The sequence below is a fragment of the Notothenia rossii genome (genome assembly GCF_949606895.1).
Source record: "Notothenia rossii genome assembly, chromosome: 8".
NCBI lineage: Eukaryota > Metazoa > Chordata > Actinopteri > Perciformes > Nototheniidae > Notothenia > Notothenia rossii.
Genome location: NC_136906.1, coordinates 50,556,658 through 50,579,280, shown reverse-complemented (window position 1 = coordinate 50,579,280; position 22,623 = coordinate 50,556,658). Strand labels below are relative to the sequence as shown.

At 41.1% G+C, this 22,623-nt stretch overlaps 1 protein-coding gene across 1 annotated transcript in view; it reads left to right on the top strand.

Annotated features, from left to right (window-relative positions):
* Window positions 1–22,623, top strand: part of ube2j1 (ubiquitin-conjugating enzyme E2, J1) — an 84,818-nt gene that overhangs the window by 25,880 nt on the left and 36,315 nt on the right. Inside the window, 1 exon segment of the mRNA XM_079646213.1 lies at window positions 17,790–17,863. Within this exon segment, the coding sequence (XP_079502339.1) occupies window positions 17,790–17,863 (74 nt within the window).

Here is a 22,623-nt window from a genome sequence, read left to right as displayed (position 1 = left end):
TGCCATTGTCTGTGTTTAAGTGGATTTCATTGAAGACCTTTACAACAGCAGTCTCAGTGCTGTGGGTTGGACAAAAGCCGGACTGGAACACATCGAAACAGTTATTTAAATGCAATAAATTACTAAACTGTTGAAAAACAACTTTTTCAATGATTTTACCTAGAAATGGCAGGTGTGATATGGGCCTCTAATGGTTAATTACTGAAGCATCTAGATTATTCTTTTTTAAGAGTGGTTTAATGACTGCAGCTTTCAGGGCCTGTGGAAAAACACCTGAGTGAAGAGATGTGTTTACTATATGAAGTAGATCTGAGGCCATGCAATGAAAAACATCTTTGAAAAATCATGTTGGAATAATATCAATGCAGCAGGAGGAGGATTTCAGAAGTTGAATAATGTACTCTAGGTTTTTATCATTAATCTGATGGAATTGTGTCATGGTGTTTGAATTTATATTAGGTGGACATAGGGACAACACATTTGCTGTACCTGATGCAGAGGCACTGACTGCTTGTCTGATTTTCTGAATTTTGTCAGTGAAGAAGGAGGCAAATTCATTGCAGGCCCTGGTGGATAGAAATTCAGAGGCTGACTGGGGGGTTAGTTCGTCTGTCGACGGTAGCAAACAAGGCACGTGCGTTGTTTTTGTTTTTGGTAATGATGTCAAAGAAAGACTGTCGTGCGTTTTTCAATTCCAAATTATAAAGGCCAAGTCTCTCTTTCTAGATTTCAAAGTGAACCTGGAGATTTGTTTTTCGCCACTTGCGTTCAGCTTTTCGACACTCTCTTTTTTCTGCTCTCACGGTCATGGCCTTTCTCCATGGAGATATTTTCTTCCAGTCACTTTCCCTCCAATCAGGCACGCAACCTTGGCGTAATCTTTGATCCCACCCTCTCCCTCGAACCTCACATCCGCCAAACAGTCAAAACCTAATTTTTCCACCTCCGCAATATTGCAAAAATCCTACCGTCTCTCACCCGCCCCGCAGCCGAACGACTAATCCATGCCTTCATTTCCTCCCGCCTTGACTACTGCAACTCACTTCTTTACGGCATCAGCACTACATCCCTCAACAGACTCCAACGGGTTCAAAATGCAGCTGCACGTCTCCTCACACATACCAAATCATGGCATCACATCAGCCCAGTCCTCAAAGAGCTCCACTGGCTTCCTGTCTCCCATCTCATCAATTACAAAATGATGGTCCTCACCTACAAAGCACTCCACCATTTGGCCCCCCATTATCTCACAAACCTTCTCACTCCTTATCAACACCCACGGTCCCTCAGATCCACCGCAGCCGGACTCCTATCCATTCCCACATCCACACTCTGCAGCTTTGGGGACAGAGCCTTCTCAGTGGCAGCTCCTAGGCTCTGGAATTCCCTCCCCCAAGATCTCCGTGACTCCGAGTCCCTCACAGTCTTTCAGTCCCGCCTCAAAACACATCTTTTCAACTCTGTCTACCCATAAGCCCCCCTCCTCTCAATCAATTTCCTCTTGACTGCCTTTTTATTTATTTTACTATACTTACTTGTTTGCCTGTCCTTGTTTGTCTACCCTCCCTCATATTGTAAAGCGTCTTTGAGTTGTGAAAAGCGCTATATAAATCAAATGCATTATTATTATTACCTTGTAAAGGAAGTTTGTATTTGTTGTAAAACTGTAGTCAAAATGTCCTTCGGCGAGATACTGAACCCTGCTCCCGATGGCATGGCAAATGCTGAGTGCGTGTGAATTAGAGATGTCCCGATCCGATCAAGTGATCGGAGATCGGAGCCGATCACGTGATTTTCAAAAGATCGGAATCGGGAGAAAAAAATCGGGGATTGGGATTTTTTTTTTTTAAAATTTTTTATTCAATGTTACAAAACAAAAATGACCATGTTCAAGTCTTAAAGTCATCCTGAGGCCTTAGTTTTGGTTTCAAATTACACAACATCATGTATGTGTTGCTTCTTTTGGGCTTGTTTTCATAGACCTGGTTGCTTATTTCTCTCAAATCTGGCAACAGAGTGGGCAGGGCGCAGTGTCTAATTGTAGCATTAAGCTAACGAGTACTGATAAGCTTTATTTTGTTTTGATCCAATGCTGCACAACTGAACTGATCCAATGCTGCTGTGAAAAAAAGAAGCTATATCCATGTTGGATAGAATTTCCAATTTAAATAAAAAAATAACCTTAAGGGACAACTTGAATGCTTTTTGTCTTTTTTTTCTCTTAATGCATTGCATAAAGATCGGATCGGGAGCAAAAAGAGGTGATCGGGACATCCCTAGTGTGAATGTTTATCACTCCTGATGAGCATAAGCTTGTATGGTAGCCTCTGCCTTAGTGTATGCGTTATGAGGATTTCTGTATTTAGGGTCAGTGTCATTTTATATTTTCAAAACTGCAAAAAAATAAAAATGAAACAGCAAGTCAGTTTCAACATTTTCTGAGTGAATTCAAATATGTATTTTTCATTTTTGCATGTGCCCACTGAAAAAGATGACACTATAAGGCATTTGAATGCATTTCATTGTATACACCCCTTAAAAATGTCATTCGGCAAAACAAGGCTATTTTCGATATTGACAATGACACAGTCACAGAGAGTGAAACATTTCATTCTTGATCTATAAGGAATCTATATCCAGGTATAACATTTTCACTGCATTTAATGCAATAGCTTTTCATCCGTCAACATTTTTTTCCTACATTATTCCAGTACAGGTAAAAATGCTTTCAAATCATATAAAACCTCTTATTATAATTAACTTCCCTTCATTAATTTCATGGTTTGTGTCAAGTAACACAGTATTTAATATATTTGTTGTAAAATTCATTGTTTTACTGTATGACGTCTTTCATTTTACTGAATGACATACTGCAACTACAATATGCCATTGCACATAGATCCAATAACACGATGTAGTCCTAAATAAAAAAAAAGGATACCAAAGACTTTATAATTGAACTTTACATTTATTGACATCAAAAAACAGACTCAGTCTCATAACATCGTTCTCCGTTCTCTTAACACAATAATGATGTCAAGTCAAATATGAACCAGTAAGTATCTGATTAGAAGATAATTTAACATTGTTTTATTGCCATTTATACTTTACTAAATAATGAACTCACTAGTGTTGAGAAATACACAGTACCACTGAAGGCTGGTCAGTGTTATTTACTGACTGTTTCAGACTGAACTTATCCCAGTCCTCAGCTGACAATTTGGAGCTTCTACTAGAAGATGGCTCTGGTTCTGAGATGAGCGTTTTCAAATCAAATTAAATCAAGTTTTATTTATATAGCACATTTAAAAGCGATTTTTGTTCGAGCCAAAGTGCTGTACATGTAATAAAAACACATTACTACAATCACAATAAAAGACAATAATTTACAACAGAAATATAAAAAACAAAAACATATCGGATTGAAACTAACATCGGGATTTTGGGGCAATGCAAAGCAATTCTTTCTGCCAGACTGTTGCATACAGGGCACCTCAACGTCATCACCAGCTACCTTCAGGACTTGCCCTACAAATAGCTTTTTGTCATAAGACACTATTACCATCTTTCCAACCATGTCATCAGATTCTGAAATGGTGGTGGAGTGTGTTGCTGTTTTGGCATGAAAGTCTACCTCAGAGGGTAATTCACATTCAAGTCCCATTCGATGGCAAAAACAGGACACATCTCTAAACATGATCTTCCCTGGGGTGCTTGCAGTTACCTGGTGAATATTCAAGGTGCCTTTTAACAACCGGCACGTCATTCGGCAAAGCCTCATCCACTCTGGTGATGTCATCTTCGGATACCCAGAAGAATTTTACATTTGAATTTGATTTTTCCAGAAAGGAAAACAAATCTTGAGGCTGCTGAATACCACTTCCTTGCAACACAAATGCATCAGCACCTCTCTTGACTGAACGACCAATACCGTCTGGTGCACCCTTTCCATGGCATTTCTCTGGGAAGTTCCATATTAACTCTTTAATGCCTCTAAGGCAGGGGTCTCCAACCTTTTTCTAACCGGGAGCTACTTTTGAAAAAAGAAAGTGGCCAATAGCTACTCATGTTATTTTATATAGATTTCAGTGCACATATCACATTCGTGACTCAAGAGCAGAAACATTAACATTAACATGAATAAACTTGACTTTCTCATGAAGAGAAAAAAAGACAAATAATCACCATGCAATACTGAGTTCTGCTTTAACATCAATAACTACAGTAAACAGTTTTACAGATAAGAGTGCAAAGTTCCTAATTGTAATAATAACATTTCTAGCTCTATAATTTAAATTATTTCAAGCATTTCACAAATTTGTTTCACATGTAAAAGGGGAATATGGCTTGTGCTTTTCTCAACTTGCATCAAGCAAACATATGTCTTCAAACATTCAGTCTGTCACTGCATTGTTGTCTTTCTCCTGACTCAGCTAATGTGACACCTGGCACTGCATAGCATCCACCAGAGCACTGTACTGGGGTGTGTATCCTGACAAATTCACTCTGATTGAGTCATTGAGGTGTTCATCAGTAAGTCTTGTCCTGAATTTGGATTTGATAAAGTTCATATCAGAGAATGCTGATTCACAGCGATATGTTGACCCAAATAAGCAGGACAGTTTCAGTGCAGCAGTTTGAATGTTTTTGAATTTCTCTGGGTCCAATAGCTTCCAGAAATCTTTGTCCATCTGATGTGCTTTCAGCTGAATGTCATTCTGGAGATTGATTATCTCCAGCTCCAATTCTGAAGCACTGAGACTGAAAAGGCTGGCCAGTTGCTCAGACATGTCAGTAACATCCACGATGTTGAATGGGTTAGCAAGGAAACTTGCACAGGGCTCAAGCTGTTTAAAGTCAAGAAACCTGTCCTCAAATTCCTGCCCAAGCTTAGTTAAGCAGTCACAGTACTTTGATAAGTCAAGAAAGCCAGCAGCAGCTTTATTCTCCTGCAGTACTTTTTGAACAGAGGGGAAATGATGCAATTTATTTCCCTTTACTTGCTGGAGATATAGACACAGATTTGCTTTAAAGGCCTTTACAGCACTAATCATGTCACATACTGTTTTGCCCTTGCCTTGTAGCTGGAGGTTAAGCTGGTTTAATTTTCCTGTCAGATCAGTCAAAAAGGCCAGGTCAAGTACCCAACCAGCATCAGATAAGATGGAGGTGTCCTCCCCCCTCTCTTCCATGAAGAGCTTTACCTCATTCAGCAAGGAGAGGAAGCGCTGTAGGATTTTTTCTCTCTACTCAACCACCTCACCTCAGCATGGAGAAGGAGATCTCCATATTCAGCTGACAGTTCCTCAAGAAAAACTTTGAAGCTCCTGTGTTGCTTTGCCTTCGCTCGGATAGAGTTTATTATTTGTATCACAGGTTTCATGACGTGATTGAAGTCCATAACTTTGGCACAAAGTGCTTCTTGGTGAATGATGCAATGGTAACTCAGGAAACGTGGGAAATATGGATCTGACTTACAATTTGCGATAAAACCGTTGTGGCGACCTCTCATAGCCGGGGCTCCATCAGTTGTTATGGATACAAGCTTCTCCATTTGCATGCCTTTATTTATGAAATAATTCTTAATAGAATTATACACGTCCACACCTCTTGTTGTTGTTTTGAGTGGAAGCAGTGTCAGAAATTCCTCTTTCGCCGTAAAATCCTCAAACACCATCCGGATGAACACAGACAGCTGAGCTGTGTCGCTCGCATCCACCGACTCGTCGCACTGTATGGAGAACCACTTGCACCTGACCATGTCCCGCTCCAACTGTCCCACTGACAGCGCCGACACTCTCCTCGCCACAGTGTTGTTTCCCAGTTGCACATCGTCAATGGCAGACATTATCTCCGACTTGCTCTTGTGGTCTCTGAACAAAGTCTCTGCCATAACAGACATCGCTCCCTTAAGAACACCGCCATCAGTGAAAGCTTTTTTGTTCTTTGCCAAATACTGAGCGACTCGGAACGATGCTTCTGTAGCTAGGCTAGCTTTCTTGGCAGGCTTCGTGAACAATGACTGCTGCCTTTGTAGCGTAGCTTTGAATTGTTGTACCTTCTCAACGCGAAGGCAACTGCCGGCGGGATACTCCTTTGAAAAGTTTTCGTGAAGTTTTGTGAAGTGCCGCTCGACATTTCCCTTCTTCCCCACCGCAACACTCGAGCCACAAATTAAACACACACACTTGTCTTTGATGCTCGTAAATAAAAATTCATGTTCCCACTCGTCATGAAAGTAGTATATTTTAGATTTCTTCTTTGACGGACCTTCCTCAGTTGTCATGACTGCATCTTACATCTCTTTTTCTCTATCTTTCTTACTCTCAAAATATACTACATAAATAAATATGTCTCAACATGTCAACTGCACTTTAGCGCCCTCTGGTGAGCTACTCGGAAAACCTCCGCGAGCTACTGGTAGCTCGCGATCGACGTGTTGGCAACCCCTGCTCTAAGGAAAGGCATGGTAAACATCCAGTAGAAATTATTTCGGTTTCTGTACTGGGTCAGTGGGCCGTCACTCATGAAGTGCACTGTATTTATCCCTTTATTGGATAGGACCTCATCCAATAGGCTTCAGATGTCCCCATACTGCCCGTTCGTCATGTCGGAGGGAGTCGGAAATGGTGGCATAGGCTTGAGATTTTCCAGCTGTGTAGACCATGCATGTGTGAACTGTTGCCGGTTTTCTACTACACCCAAAATGAAAAGACTGAACCTCAACATTCAGCTTACAGGCATAATTTTCAGAAAAGTCCATATGGACTACAGCCTCATGGTCTTGGAGTCTGTTCTTGAGGGCCCTGCACTGTTCCACTTGATGGATCCATATGTACTGGTGCTTTCCCAGTGCATCCAGCTTTTCATTAAAGCTTTTCAGGAGATCCTCCCATGTTCCTGTTACAGCTTTCTTCACAAAATGGGAATAGGTTTTCCCCTCTGAGCAGACCTTCTGTCTCTCTGCCATTAGTGCCATGTAATCTGCTCAGTGTTTTGGGGGATGGCTGATTCAATGTCGGAGTAGCAAAACTTTGCACACTGCCTGAACATGCATTTTTTGTTTTTCAAATTACACACAATTTGAGAGTGGTCCCTCCCAAGGTGAGGATGGCTGAGCAGAAACAGATGGCCTAGGAAGTGAGGATGGCTGAGATGGTTCAGGACGGGCAACTTGTGGAGGCTCCTCAAAAGAGTCCTCAAACAGAGGTGTGAGGTTCATAACAGCTTCCACCTGCCTCTTTCTTTCCCTCTTTCCTCTGATTGAGCCTCCACTGTTCCCTCTTCTTTTCAGCAGCAGAAGCTGTCAGTTCTGTGACGGACGGATGATCATGCTGTCCAGCTTGCGTCCTCTGTTTATACCTGCAAAGTATTTATTAATTAATTAATTTAGTCATGTATTTATTTATTTATTAGATATTCATTTGTTTATTCTTTTTAATGAAGATTTAAGCCAAGTTAACTGCCAAATGTAGATAATATGGAAAACAAATTCAGGCTTATAGACAATGCATCCTTTACTGTTTACTGCCAATACTGCTCTCATACACCTTGACAGTTATACCTGTCCCTTCTCTTTGCTAGTCTCTCCTCCCTTGCAGCAGGATCTGCACTTATCCTTGCACGGAAGCGAGCACCCCTCTCCTTGTTGGACACAGGCCAATTTATTTATTTTGTTTTAATAATAATACAAAATAAAAATAAATAATACAATTAATTCAGTTATACAAACTCTATAGCCTGTTAAAACAATCAATAAAGAAAGAAAGAAATCAGTTAAATCCACTGTGTCAATCGGGATAACAGATGTCATTCAGACAAATGGTTTTACTGAATGACAAATTCTGTTTTGCTGAATGACAAATTTCATAGAAATTAATTCCTAACAGGCAGTTGCTTGGTCGCCTATTAGCAACAATGACCTTGACCTCAATTTGTAAACTTCAAATTGTATCTATAACTTATAAACACTTTTTTTGACGTTTTACAGAATGACACTCAAATCTGTGACACGTGGTACCACACGCAAAGGTGTAATTATATCAAATTTAGGAGCACAATTTAAACTTACCTTCAACTTGGGCGGTCTTCAGGGAGTGATGTCATCATATGTGGCCTGAATAAAGTCATGTGACTATAGTTCAAAATGGTCCCTTAGCTTTGTTTTACCGAATGACATTCAGGAAAATGTTTCTTTGCGGAACAACGTTTTTTAGATATTTCTTTATGTTTTTAAAGGTGCATCTTATCAAAACTTTAAAATGTTTATCAAGAGACTTGAACAAATATGCCGCATATAATAGTTCATGATTTTGAATTATTCTCATCATTTTACAAACAATTGTCTTCATTGACTTTAAGTGAGAACCGTTTTAGCGAATGACATCTTACCACTTTAATATTAGAAAAATCACCCAATTTAGTATTATTTACACTATTTACAAATACAATATTTAACTATTTTTATACAACAATATAAAATTAACTACTTGTGGAAACAGATATCTAGGTGTCACGTCACTGACCCTTTATGTAAAAGTGCTTTGAGTGGTCACAAACAGTGTTGGGTGTAACGCGTTACAAAAGTAACGGAGTTACAGTAATATATTACTTTTTGCTGTAACGAAGTAATGTAACGCATTACTAATGAAATGTGGGTAATATATTACCCGTTACAATGCTCAGTAACGCAGTTACAACACATTTTAACCCGAAATTAAATGGTGTTTTGTTTTTTAAGAATGTACTAACATAGCGAGACATTCCGACACCGGACAAATTGTGCGGGTAGATTAGTAAACCTGGTGTTTACCCTTCAGGCTTCGCGTCGAGATCTTCGGGGAAGTTGAACGTTATGCAACCATTCAAAAAAGAGAACTTAGCGAAAAATACTAACAACAAATTGTGTCAGGTGCGCGTGACCTGCTCCGCTGCGCGTGCATCATTTCCAAAGTGCTTCCACAGCAGTGACACACATCTGATCTGTGGATAATCATTTATACGAAAATGGTTAAAGCAACCATCACTAAACGCCAGCAACACTGCATCTACTGCAGACAGTAGCAACAGGTCAGATGCGGACATCACGTTACCCTCCGTTGTGGACACTAGCTTACTCCCGCCTGACTCGCCGGCCCCGGAGCAGCAGTCTTCGTCGCCCGAAACTACGCCGCCCCTCTGCGGCCCGCAGGTGCCAGGTATATCTAAACAACTACCCGCCTGTACAGTGGGGTAAGGCGGTCATTTTGCAGCTTGTGGTATAAAAATAGACAATGGCTAGAATATTCATGTGAAAATAGTACCATATTCTGACATGCCTTTAGAAATGTTGGGTCAAAAATAATGCATACAATAGCACAGATGCCTTCACCACGAATGGCTACAAAAATATCTCATATCCCAAGCTTATTATCAACGAGCTGATGTTGAGGCTGAAATGTTCTCCAGGTCACAAAGTCAACCTCACATGATGATGTGATACCAGTTTTCAAGCACAGTAAATATTCTCTTCCCAGCGTATATGATGGGACCAAGGTGATGATTTAGTAGGCTACATGGTTTTAATAATACTTTTGCCTTTCAATGTTTGCCATTTCAAACCATGAGCATGGTTTAAATAATATTTGCCTTGATTTACAATATGTCAACCTTCATTATCGTCCTTGACAGCGGTCTGTACTGCTGTATTAACAACGTGTCACATGTTAAGAATTTACAATCAGAATCGAGTATTCAACTAAGCCCTGTAATACAAGTTGTTAGTAGCCTTAAGGGCCTACACAGTTGTTATGCTATACCTCATTGCCCTTCACTGGATGCATAATGAGCTGCACTAAACTACATTTTAGCATTTAAAATACCTAGCTATTCTTTTGCGGTTATTTTGGTGAAAGTAACTAAAGTAGTGTAACTCATTACATTTCAGAGACAGTAATATTGTAATGTAACTTATTACTTTCAAAAGAGAGTAATAAGTAATATGTAATATATTACATTTTGGAAGTAACTTGACCAACACTTTGTTACCCAACAAAGTCTAGAAAAGCACTATTTAAATGCAATCCATTTATGCAACTCAGGATGATGTTGTATGTATTTTCTAATAATTAAAAAGTAGACTGCATGCCTTTGGCTAGCTTAGCATTTGGGAAATAAAATGTTAAGAGCAGTTGCCGTTCTAGATGAGCTTGTGCCGCTGCTATGGGTCTCAAAGTGAGTCAATGCACACAACGTTTATGAAAGCAGCGCGACAGTCAACGTATCATGAGTGCAAAAGTTCCCATGAAGATTTTATAACCTGAATAAACTCCAAGCCCCATTATAGCTGTATGCCCCAGCTTTGATGAACTTTGATGCACAAATCTAATACATCTATATCTATGTGCACCAACACTAGAACTGCCAGAGGTCGCTGTATACCTAAAACCGCCAACGGGTAAAATGTACCCGCTATTGATTTTCAAGATACAATGTTCTTTTATTTATCACACAGAATAGTGAGTTTTGATCGCACAGGGATGACATTTATACCAATATAATCTGTGGACTCTCAGCTTTTCATATGATATAGTTTGTGTGGATAACATGAAGTATAAAATATCGCTAAGAGTGCTGATTTAAACTCTTTAAACTTCTCTCATTCTTGTGTTTTGTTTAGGTACATATCTCTATCTATCTATCTATAACTATCTATCGATCTATCTGTAATGTTCTGTTCAATGGACATATAATTGTCTACATAAACAGACGACGCGGACTACTTCTCATTCCGAGTGTCCATCTTTATTCAACTGGCACGTAACCTGCACACATGCATTACGTCCTCAACGTGAGCTCAGTCATCCAAGATCTTGTATTCTCCAAGATGTTACACTATCTATAACTATCTATCTGTCTATCTATCTCTCTATCCATCTATCAATATATCTATCTATCTATCTATCTATCTATCTATCTATCTATCTCTTTCTCTCTCTCTCTCTCTCAATCACTATCTCTATCTATAAGGAACCGCAGTAGACAAAAGGCGTTGCTATAGCAACACGTCATGTTTACGCTGCATTTTCAATGAGGTAAATATTACCTGCTGGCGGATATAGGTATAAATGGCTTTTTTTTGGCGATTTTTTCCATCCGACTTCATATTGACAATTGTTAACAACAGAGGGTGCTACATAACACACTTTCAGGAAATGTCACGGACTGGAAGACTTTAATATGTTATTGAAAACAAGTTGCATACAATCAAAAAACAGCTGCGGGTAAAATGTACCCGTTGGCGGTTCTAGTGTTAAAGCTCTGCTAAGGAGCTACCCAAAGTGTAGCTATATGCATATCTGCTTTATCATAGCTTCCTACATAACTACATTGCCGTTCTAGATGAGCTTGTGCCGCTGCTATGGATCTCAATATGAGTCAATGCACACAACGTTTATGAAAGCAGCGCTACAGTCAACGTATCATGAGTGCAAAAGTTCCCATGAAGATTTTATAACCTGAATAAACTCAAAGCCCCATTATAGCTGTATGCCCCAGCTTTGATGAGCTTTGATGCACAAATCTAATATATCTATATCTATGTGCACCAACACTAGAACCGCCAGAGGTCGCTGTATACCTAAAACCGCCAACGGGTAAAATGTACCCGCTATTGATTTTCAAGGTACAATGTTCTTTTATTTATCACACAGAATAGTGAGTTTTGATCGCACAGGCATGAAACTTATACCAATAGAATCTGTGGACTCTCAGCTTTTCATATGATATAGTTTGTGCGGATAACATTAAGTATAAAATATCGCTAAGAGTGCTGATTTAAACTCTTTAAACTTCTCTCATTCTTGTGTTTTGTTTAGGTACAAATCTCTCTATCTATCTAACTATCTATCGATCTATCTGTAATGTTCTGTTCAATGGACATATAATTGTCTACATAAACAGACGACGCGGACTACTTCTCTCATTCCGAGTGTCCATCTTTATTCAACTGGCACGTAACCTGCACACATGCATTACGTCCTCAACGTGAGCTCAGTCATCCAAGATCTTGTATTTTCCAAGATGTTACAATATCTATAACTGTCTATCTGTCTATCTATCTATCTATCCATCTATCCATCTATCCATCTATCCATCCATCCATCTATCCATCTATCTCTCTCTCTCTCTCTCTCTCTCTCTCTCTCAATCACTATCTCTATCTATAAGGAACCGCAGTAGACAAAAGGCGCTGCTATAGCAACACGTCATGTTTACGCTGCATTTTCAATGAGGTAAATATTACCCGCTGGCGGATATAGGTATAAATGGCTTTTTTTTGGGTGATTTTTTCAATCCGACTTCATATTGACGATTGTTAACAACAGAGGGTGCTACATAACACACTTTCAGGAAATGTCACGGACTGGGAGACTTTAATATGTTATTGAAAAAAAGTTAAATACAATCAAAACACAGCTGCGGGTAAAATGTACCCGTTGGCGGTTCTAGTGTTAAAGCTCTGCTATGGAGCTACCCAAAGTGTAGCTATATGCATACCTGCTTTATCACAATTTCCTACAGAACTACTCGACAACATCGGGAAGAAGATCAGTCTAAGCATTGCACATTATCAAAACTCTGATACATACACATTAATGATGTGTGTATGTGTATGATAATGTGACATTATAGTATGATCAGTGTTTCCCCTAGGTTTACTGCCTTGGCAGGGTGCTGCTCAGACCCAAACCATTTGTACCCTCTGGATCAGAGAGAGGAGCTGTGGATTATTGTTATTGATATCGTACAGTAACAAAGTATTTGTACTTTAATTCAAACTGTATTCCCTTCTTATCATGTAGCCTACACTTCTTCCTTTCATTGGTACATTTAAATCACCTGACTACAGCAGATAACATACCTGCTGCAACCCTGTGCTGCTGCTGCTTCTCTCTGCCTCATCCTCTATTGCTGGAGGCAGCTCCACCTCATCTGATCTCTGATATGAAAGCAATCGTGTTATGATCATATTGAGCTATTGGTGTGAGTCTAACATTAAACAAGCAGTCTGCTTGTCATACATTGCTGATGATACATTTTAAGTGGCAATTTGTTGAGTCACTGCCGCTAAATGCCGGTAGCATCAAGCTAGCAAATCCTGCATTAGCCTCACATCAACAGGTGTAGACAGAACATCAAATTATCCTGAGCTAATTTACTGAATAAACCAACTCACATCTCCTGTCTTTTTTTTCACCCAACTCATTAGACTATTCTTCTGCTGGCGTTTCGTTGTTGTTTTCTGTCAAATTCAATACTGTAGTTAAAAACCGCGGTACCTGCTCACCAGCTGTGAGCTATTTTTAGAATGCGCACGCTACGTTCGTTGTCGCGTTCGTGCGCGTCCACCTGGGCAGGCTGAGTGTGTGTCCTTCTCCCGTGACGATAACGGCTTGCGGTTAAAAAATATAATAATAAACTAATTTGAAACTGGGGGCGGACACAAACGGGCAGACAGCAGAGCTGTTGTTCTCCTCCTTTCCTCCGCTCTTGTCTCTGATTGTGAGTATGTGCATTCGCGCGTGTGTGTGTGTGGGGGGGGGGGAGCGGAGCCCCGACCTTCAGAAACAGAGCGGAGGGAGAATGTGAATACGCAAGGCAGTGGACACAGAAACATGCACATTGGATAAATAACATAGGCGTTTAGTTTAAAAGAGCACATGTTCAATGTGAAACGTGACCGTAGATAGATTACTTCAGTTGCAATTTGGTGCTATATATATATATATATATATTTATTTAAAATTTAAATAAAAAAAACAACAAAAAAAAACACCTTGAATTTCAGGCAGGGCGTGGGGCTCCGTTGGCAGGGCGCAGCGCCCCGGCCAGACAATGGTAGGGGAAACACTGATGATGATGTTGCCTCGTTTGATGGATGGCCCTCACACTGTGGATTGCTGCAGCAGCATGTTCAGCTGTTCACTGCACAGTTAATCTTATTCTGTTATTTCATTTCTTGGCTCTTTGTACGGGACCACATGGGAAAACAGCTTTTTCATATTTTTGGGTTTCTGTTTAAGGTTAACATTTTTAGAAAACTCTACAGATTGCCATTGAGGAATGTGAATTATCTATGATGCATTTGCATACAACAATAAAGGCACATGCGATTATTCTCTAACCTCCCACCCCCCCCCCCCCCCCAACAACTTTTTGCATTTAAGATAAATTGAAATAAAAAAATGTGTTTTTTTATTTTTTATTTAAATACATGGAAATCATTTTTACCTTGGGATACAGGTTTTTGCAATTGAAATCGACCAAGTATTATGATCAATTTCTTCTTACACAGGATAACTTGCTCACCTGCCTTCTGGTGTTGATTGTTGTAAACTTGAGTAAGACTGCAAGCACTCAATGACCCCCTGCATTCAGCTGTAAATAGGAGAAGGCAGGGAAGCCTTGTAAACACACACACACACACACACACACACACACACACACACACACATTCCCCCATGCTCCTTGTGGCTCGGATGTTAGATTACTGTGGATGTTTCACATCTTCTCTTAAGAGTGTCTGTCCTGGGGCAGTATCAGAGAGAACACGTGCCCTGAAAGCCGCATGGTGTCAGGCCGTCTCTGTGCTCCACTGCTCCACTCCCCCTGCAGCTGCACATCCTCTCGCCTCGCCTTCATCCCTTTGTATTAGCCCTCCCACCCAATACTACTGCGGCCTTCGTCTTCTTCTCCAGTGTTCATTTCACAATCTCCATTTCAAGCTTGACAACATATCAGTCCGCTCTCGATTGGATTCCAAACCAATTGTGGCTTTTTTGAATACTTCTTAGCTCCACTTCCTTTTGACAATTAGTTTCAAATGCTCTGCCCCATCCTGTTCTTTCTTGCAGCAGGCTCCTAGCTGATAGCTCGAGCTCTAGCAGTCCATAAGAAGGAACGCAGTGTAAGAGTTGGTGAGGTCCTGATAATTTATTGCGGGAAATTACTCTGACCTACTAATTGACCTAACCAAAGTTATTGAGTCTATGTTAGTTTACTGGTTGGCTCAGATCCACCAACGTCAGCAAGATCTCACCTCTATTAACTCCCCGAAGAACCAGGTTCAATTAACTGCTGTTTCAATTCAGACAACTCTCTTAAATCTGTTTAAGCGATCCCGAAAGATTTTGATATCAGTAATGAGATGTGGCCCTACTAAGTGTGAGTGTGGCAGGGTGCAATCTTACCTTCGAAGCAGGAGAGGAGAGCGCAGATGTCTTTTAAGTTGTCCCAATCCAAAAGGTGGGATCAGTTTATTTGAAGAAAAATAGGTCCAAACTAATACAGGGTTTTTACCTTCTCTCTTTACAATATTATAATCATACTAAATCTATCATGCTGTGAATGTCCTAATATGAAACTTTAATTCACAGTTTTACATTTATTACCATCATTTTTAACTTCAACTGCCCAATTCAGTTGTGACATTTAAAATCTCCCGATAGAATTTAGAGGCATTTCCTCATAAAAAGACCGGTGATAATAAAAAGCAAATTCAACTTTTCATTCACCAAATCAATTCACATCAATTCCATACCTTTTTTCCGACACAGGTGGCGGGTATTAACATTCACAAACACATACCTATCTCCCGCATGTATTCGGAGGAAGATCCTCACAGGTGGCGGTTACTAATACTCACAAACACACTTCAATTAATTCCACTCATTCAACAAAATAATTCACTCAGCATTCAACCAAGAAATTTGAGATATTTACCAAGTCTGAGAGAACCTTACCGAGAGCTATTAACCCAGCTCTGAGGGACAGAGCTTACCAAGAGAGAACATACCAGGGGAAACCCCCCCTCTCTCTCGCTCTCTCCAAAAAGCCACTGTCTTTATGCTCAACAACAGGATATAAAAACCTAAGACACCTCCTCCATACCCACATTTGTGGAAACTGGGCATGGCCTCTGATGTACAGGACTGGACATGACCAGACATATTCTATGACTCTGCCATAAGACACACCTTCCCATTTTTGTGTAAAAAGGACATGACCCCTACTCTGCAGGACTTGCAAAATATTATTCTTGGCTATGACATAACCACCTTTTTTGGGCCTCTGTGTGTTTCTCCTTAAGTCCGGAGCCCCCCTCCCTGTGTACTGCTGTGAGGGAAGAGGGAAGAAACTGCCTTCTACCTTATCAGTGACACCCATAAATCATTATAGGCCTTACACTCAATTTAACAAACCACTTGTGTTGTGTTTATACTGTAAATATAGAAAAACCTAAAATATGAAGCATTTTCATTGTGGGTTATACAATAATATAATTGATTATATTTGATTATAACTAACTGTCGTTTTAATTATTCAACCTGATATGGAGATCTCAACAACGGTTAGCTCAACAACTACTTAACTTGCGATGAGCACTTGTTAACTTGAGTCGGAGACTGTGACATCAGCCCTGTAGTTGTGACTCATGACCTTGTGTTAAAGCATTATGGGATATTTAACCGAAGGCTCTGCTCTGTATGGACTGTCATGCAGCCTGATGGTCAGCATTGCATCAAGGAGCATCATAGTGTCCTTTAGTGCCAGGACAGTGATTAAACCCCCCTCCCCTCACAAGTGTCCTCTCCACCATGATCAGCTGGACTTGTGTAAGCACCCTTCCCAGAGTGATGAGGTTGTCTATTCAGATTAACACAGCAGGCCTGAGTGTGTTGTTGGCTTGGTCATGACACAAGGGTTAATGCCAGCAGATGTTCCTCCGCCACCTCATTTGACTCAGTATGTTGCGTCTGCACATAAACTAACAACATGCTGCCATGGGTAGAGATTGACCCCTCAAACAAACTTGTTTACTCCCTCCCTGCCATGAGTTACAAGTTCAACCGTGGTTGAAGGCACGTTTATTTTTTATTTGTATTTATTTGACATGCAGTGCAGCAGGATCAGGCCTCCTGCTGTCATCTGCTCATCTTCACAAAGCAACTATGAAGAAATGTTTGACTACAGTGTGTTCTGCTCAGATTTTTGTCAATATCTTCCAAAAATGGTGGTAATGCTGTACAATGATCAAAAAACATTATACTCGATTTAACAAAACAGGTATGATTTAATCATGCAGTAAGCCAGCACTAAACAAAGCGTTTAATGGAAGTTTTAGGGTTGGTAAACTAAGATTTTTTTTGATTGCATATTTGAAGGAGCCTTTTACTCCAGCTGTCTGAATGAGTGTGACAGTCAGTGTGATGTTTAGCAGAGACATGCCAGTACAAGGAGCCCTGTCCCTCTGCAGGCTCTTCTCATCTGTCCATCCGTGTTCAAGTCCTGTAACCCAGCGGAGCAGCACAAATGTTGGCCCGCAAACTGCCTCTGCCATCAGTTGGTGATATTTTGATATATGTAGGGGCCAAACAATCCCTTATTGTTTTACCAAATTTCTTTTTTTTCCTGCCAATTCTATGTTTTGGACATTAACTTTTCTAAATGATATGTTTAACAATTGAACCACTGTTTGGCATCACATTTTGTCATCATAATGATGGGGAAAACTCAAAATGTTTAGGACAAATACATTGAGAATTTGGCTATCAGCACAATATGAGTTTTACAGTTGATTACATATCCTTTAAACTAATTCTGCGACTTTGTCCATGTTTGTGCATCACCCAAATCATATGGCCCTATTATTGTAGTCATTAGGGTGATTAATTAACATGAAGAAGATGTGAGCCCTATTCTACCATGAAGGCTTTAACCTCTTTTTTCTTGTGTCATTGAATCACCAGCGGTGAAGAGGCTAATGAAAGAGGCGGCTGAACTGAGGGATCCCACTGAGCACTACCACGCCCAGCCACTGGAGGTACGTTTGCTGCAGGACACTGTGCTGTACTTCCTTTAATGTACAGTGGTAGTATTATTACTTAAAGAGCCTGTGACACGAGTTTCCCCCATCATTCAAACCCATCAATTTGAGTAAATATTGTCCCCTTGAAAACCTTTACTGAACTGATTTTGGATATTTGTACTTTGATAACCATTAATCTGCCCTTCAATGTTGACCATATTCTGGATCTTTTCTGGGATTCTTCAAATCCCGCCAAATTATGTGTGACGTCATTGCGGGCCAAGCGCTCCAGCTGCACCGTTCAGGATCCCAGCATCTGCATGTAAACGCATGATGGCGCACACAGCAGCAAGCTCAGACAGCGATGACAGTTTAATTTTGAACGTGTCTGAGAGCTCATATGAGGCTGAAGGATCGGTTTATGTTGTATCTGTTAGAAGTTTAGGAATTAGGTGCGTCAATATGGGCGATAATACGGTCATGTAGCCAGTGGTGGACTGGGACTAAAAATCATCCCGGGACCCTCGACCGGCCCACTTCGGTACCGCTAGTAAATTGTCAACGGGGGGAGTGGGGGATGTGCTAGTGACTTATCCGACCGGCCCACTTCGGTAACGGCCCATCGGGATTCGTCCCGATGGCCAGTCCGCCACTGCACCCAGCCCAGCCCACAAAAACTGTCAACGGGGGGAGCCTCGCTGCGGGGAAACGGTGGACCTAGTGTCCCGATCGGAATGGGAATAATAATAATAATCATAATTTGTGCATTTTATCCATTAATTTCCCAAACATTGTGGTAAAAAAAACACACGTTTAATCCATGTTGGTGTACTACAACTACAAAAAGCATCGGTTTGTTTTTTCATCAGGAAATGCAGACCGGCTCAAACAAACAATTTGTAATCATCATCCTCACGATCATTTAATGTATCATATGTTCGCCAAATTGACATGAAAGTACTAATAAATGTAGTTTCATCCACTTGAGTTTACAACTACAAAAATAATCGATTTGTTTTTATATCACATCCCACGGGAGGAAATTCAGCAGCTCTCACTACCGATTTGTAATCCTAATTTAATCATCATCTTCACCACGATCATTTATGTTTATGTTCGCCAAATTGACATGAAAGCACTGACAAATATGAATATACTTTAGTCAACTTCATTAAAACTTTATTAACATGCCTAAACTCAGTAATTCACAATTTCTACACATGACGACGCACTTTGTCCGTGTTTGGCTCTCTCGCCGCACAGTGAAGCGTTCCAAGCATTGACGTCACTTCCGGCTTCCCGGACTTCAAAATGAGTCGAAGGAATTTCCCCGCGATGTTCGAAATTATTGATATTTATCGGAACTGTATCGCACCTTCTCTTTTAATATGACGGTTCGAGATGACTAGTAGCCCAATATTTCATTGCACAACAGTTGTTGGGAGGCTGTCACAGGCTCTTTAAGTTGAGGATCACACAACACCTTTGGCCTTAAAGGGTCCCTATTATGCACATTTTCAGGTCCATATTTGTATTTGTATGTCTCTACTGTGAAATGTCTTCACACTTTAATGTTCAAAAAGCTCTTTATTTTTCTCATACTGCCTGTGCTGCAGCACCTCTTTTCACCCTCTGTCTGAAACCAGAGCCCAGTCGTTGGTTAGCTGGCCAGCTGTTGTGGTTGGTTAACCGCTTCGAGATGTCCCACCCTAGTCTATCACGTATAATGTGTCAAGCCAATAGAAGCGCAAGTGTTACATAGTGATGTCATTATGTTACAGAAGTAGTAAAGAAATCCAATGGAGTCGTTTCAGGCAGGCGGGGGAGTGTGTGGGTCAGAAACTCACTCTGGAGGGAACACAGGGATTTTAGCCTTTGCAGACCATTTACATGCACAAAAACCTATAGAACACACTACAGGAGAGGGAATCCCCAAACAGAATAATAGGGCCTCCTTAAAAATGAAGAATTCTGTAAGAGATCATCAACAAGATCAAACTGGTGGCTAGCAAACACCATCATGCATAGTCCAGTTGATGCACAAACTGGGTTATTACCAACTATTTGGTGGAGCCATATGAAGTTTGTACCTCCTAATAGTTTAAATAATCTGGCAGCAGTAGTGAAGCTCAGTAGTGGATTGGCCATAAACAGAGTTGTTACATCACAAGTTCTACTATTTCCATATACCCAGCTTAATTTTTTCTACATTGTAGATTTAAAATGAAGACATCAAAACTATAAAATAACAAATGGAATTATCTAGTAAACAAAAAAGTGTTAAAAAATCCAGAATATCAATCATATTTAGCTGGCTACTGCAGAATGCTGGTGTGCCTTGAATTCTGAATAAATGAAGTAGTTAGCCGGTACTTGTCCCTGGTACTTGTGCCCCCCCCGAACTCTATAGTCCCTCAAACTGTCCTAGTAGATTGCGTTCTCACCGGAATAAGGCCCCGAGCACACGGAGACGAAACGGAGACGAAAACGAACCGAAGTCGTTTTCAAAAAAGTCTTCCGTCCACACGGAATCGGCTCAAGAAACGTGTCCGTCCACACGAAAACGCTGGAGACGCTGTAGTACATATGCCGGGCCTGTAAGTGGCACAGTACTTCCGCCACAAAATACACCAAAAGCAGCGAATAAGACCGATGAAGATTATTATTATTATTATATTATATTATTATTGTTGATGATGGTTGTTGTAGAGGAGCTGTAGATTTTGCACTAAAATCTGTATCATTGTCAGTAGCGTCTGAAGCACGAACGCAACCCTGTGATCCGCCATTGTTGTTGTTGGCGAAACGCATCAGCAATGACGCGGGTGACGCGGGGGTGAGCAGGAGAGGCGGGGCTATGGTGTTATCGTTTTCAGGAAATGATCGTATAGGGTGTACACACGGAGCCGCAAGCGTTTCGTCCTTGGACCTTCCCACTTTGGGAGCCGTTATCAAAGTGTATCGGATTCGGGCTCCGAATCCGCGGCTCCGCTTCAGCCTCGTGTGGACGAACCGTTTATACGATAGAGAACGTTAGCGGATTCAACTTATATCGTCTCCGTGTGGACGGAGCCTAAGTCCCTGAGGGAGGATTAAGCTAATTAAGCCGCTGACGTCACTTCTTCTTCTTCTGGTTTGGGTTTACTGGCAGGCTTACTTTGTAGTGGTTTATCTGCTATTTTATCTTTGTGTCTGTGTCTGCTGCTGAGCCTATTTACTATGCATACGACACACCTGGGACAGTGTGATGCCGTTATTGTTATCATTGCACTATTGTAATGTTGCCTGTCTTGACTGTGCTAAATAAAAGAGAGAACCAAAAGCACTGTACAAAATATCAGCTTAATTGTCAATTTACACGCTGTTCAGATACCTCATAAGAGCTATGCGCGTGTCTTTACCGAACAACGCTCGTAAACTTTGGAGTTGGGGACTGGCTTCAGGAGAAGCTGCTGGGTCGCATCTTCCGAGTAAATCTCCAGAAGCGCCGACACCTCTAATGCGAGCAAATACAATGGCGGCTTCACAAAACCTTTCGGAGTTTTACGGGGCGTGGTTTTCAATTCTCCCAGCCAATCAGAAATTGTTAGTGTGGCCGACACTCCCATGAACCATTTCCTCCCCAGGAAAGTACTACCTCTCTAGCACGGACTATCTGGGGGTGAAAAGGTTAGCGCGAACTAGGGACTAGTTCCAGATCCTTTTTGGTGTGAAACCAAATCTCCCCCTATCGGCCTAGTTCGGGGGAAAAGTACTCCGGTGTGAAAGTACCTAGTGACACCAGGAAAGCCCCCCCACACCATCACACTTCCTCCTCCATGCTTCTGGAACCATGCCATCCACTCACCTTCTCTGTGTCTCACAAAGACACAGAGGTTGGAACCAAAATCTCAAATTTAACCTAAGTACAGATTTCCACTGTCTAATGTCCAATCCTTGTGTTTCTTGGCCCAAACTATTCTCTTCTTCTTGTTGTTCATCCTCAGTAGTGGATCTTTGCAGCAATTGGACCATGACGGCCTGATTCACGCAGTCTCCTCTGAACAGGATGTTGCGATTGTCTGCTACTTGAGCTCTGTGATCATTTATGTGGGCTCTAATCTGAGGTGCTTTAATGTGTGCTTTCTGAGGCTGGTAACGCTTGTGTATTTATCCTCTGCAGCAGAGGTAACTCTTGCTCTTCATTTCCTGGGGGGGTCCTCATGAGAGCCAGTTTCATCATAGCGTTGGATGCTTTTTGCGACTGCAGTTGAGGATAAATTCAAAGTTCTTGACATTTTCCGGATCGACTGGCCTTCATTTCTTAAAGTGGTGATGGACTGTCGTTTCTCTTTACTGAGTTGACTGGTTGTTGCCATAATATGGATTACAACAGTAGTCAAATAGGGCTTTCCACTTTGCACTAACCCTACCTCTGCACAACACAACTGATGGTCTCAAACACATTCAGAAGGCAAGTCATTCCACAAACTGACTCTTGACAAGGCACACGTGTTAATTGAAAACCATTCCAGGTGACGACCTTGTGAAGCTGACTGATAGGGCTTTCCCACCAATGCGATTCCCGTTTTAGCTCCGTGCTAGAGCTTTTCTGGTTCGGAACCGTTTTTTTTTTTTCAGCCACCGTTTTGTTCACACCGCCCAGAGCCCGACTGCTGCTACCGATGCTGCGTCATGACGTCACCGTTTACATCGTTGATTTTGTCGTTACGGCGCTCACTAACAACAACAATGGGGGACTGCGTCGGGTCGATGATCGTGTTGCTTTTAATCAC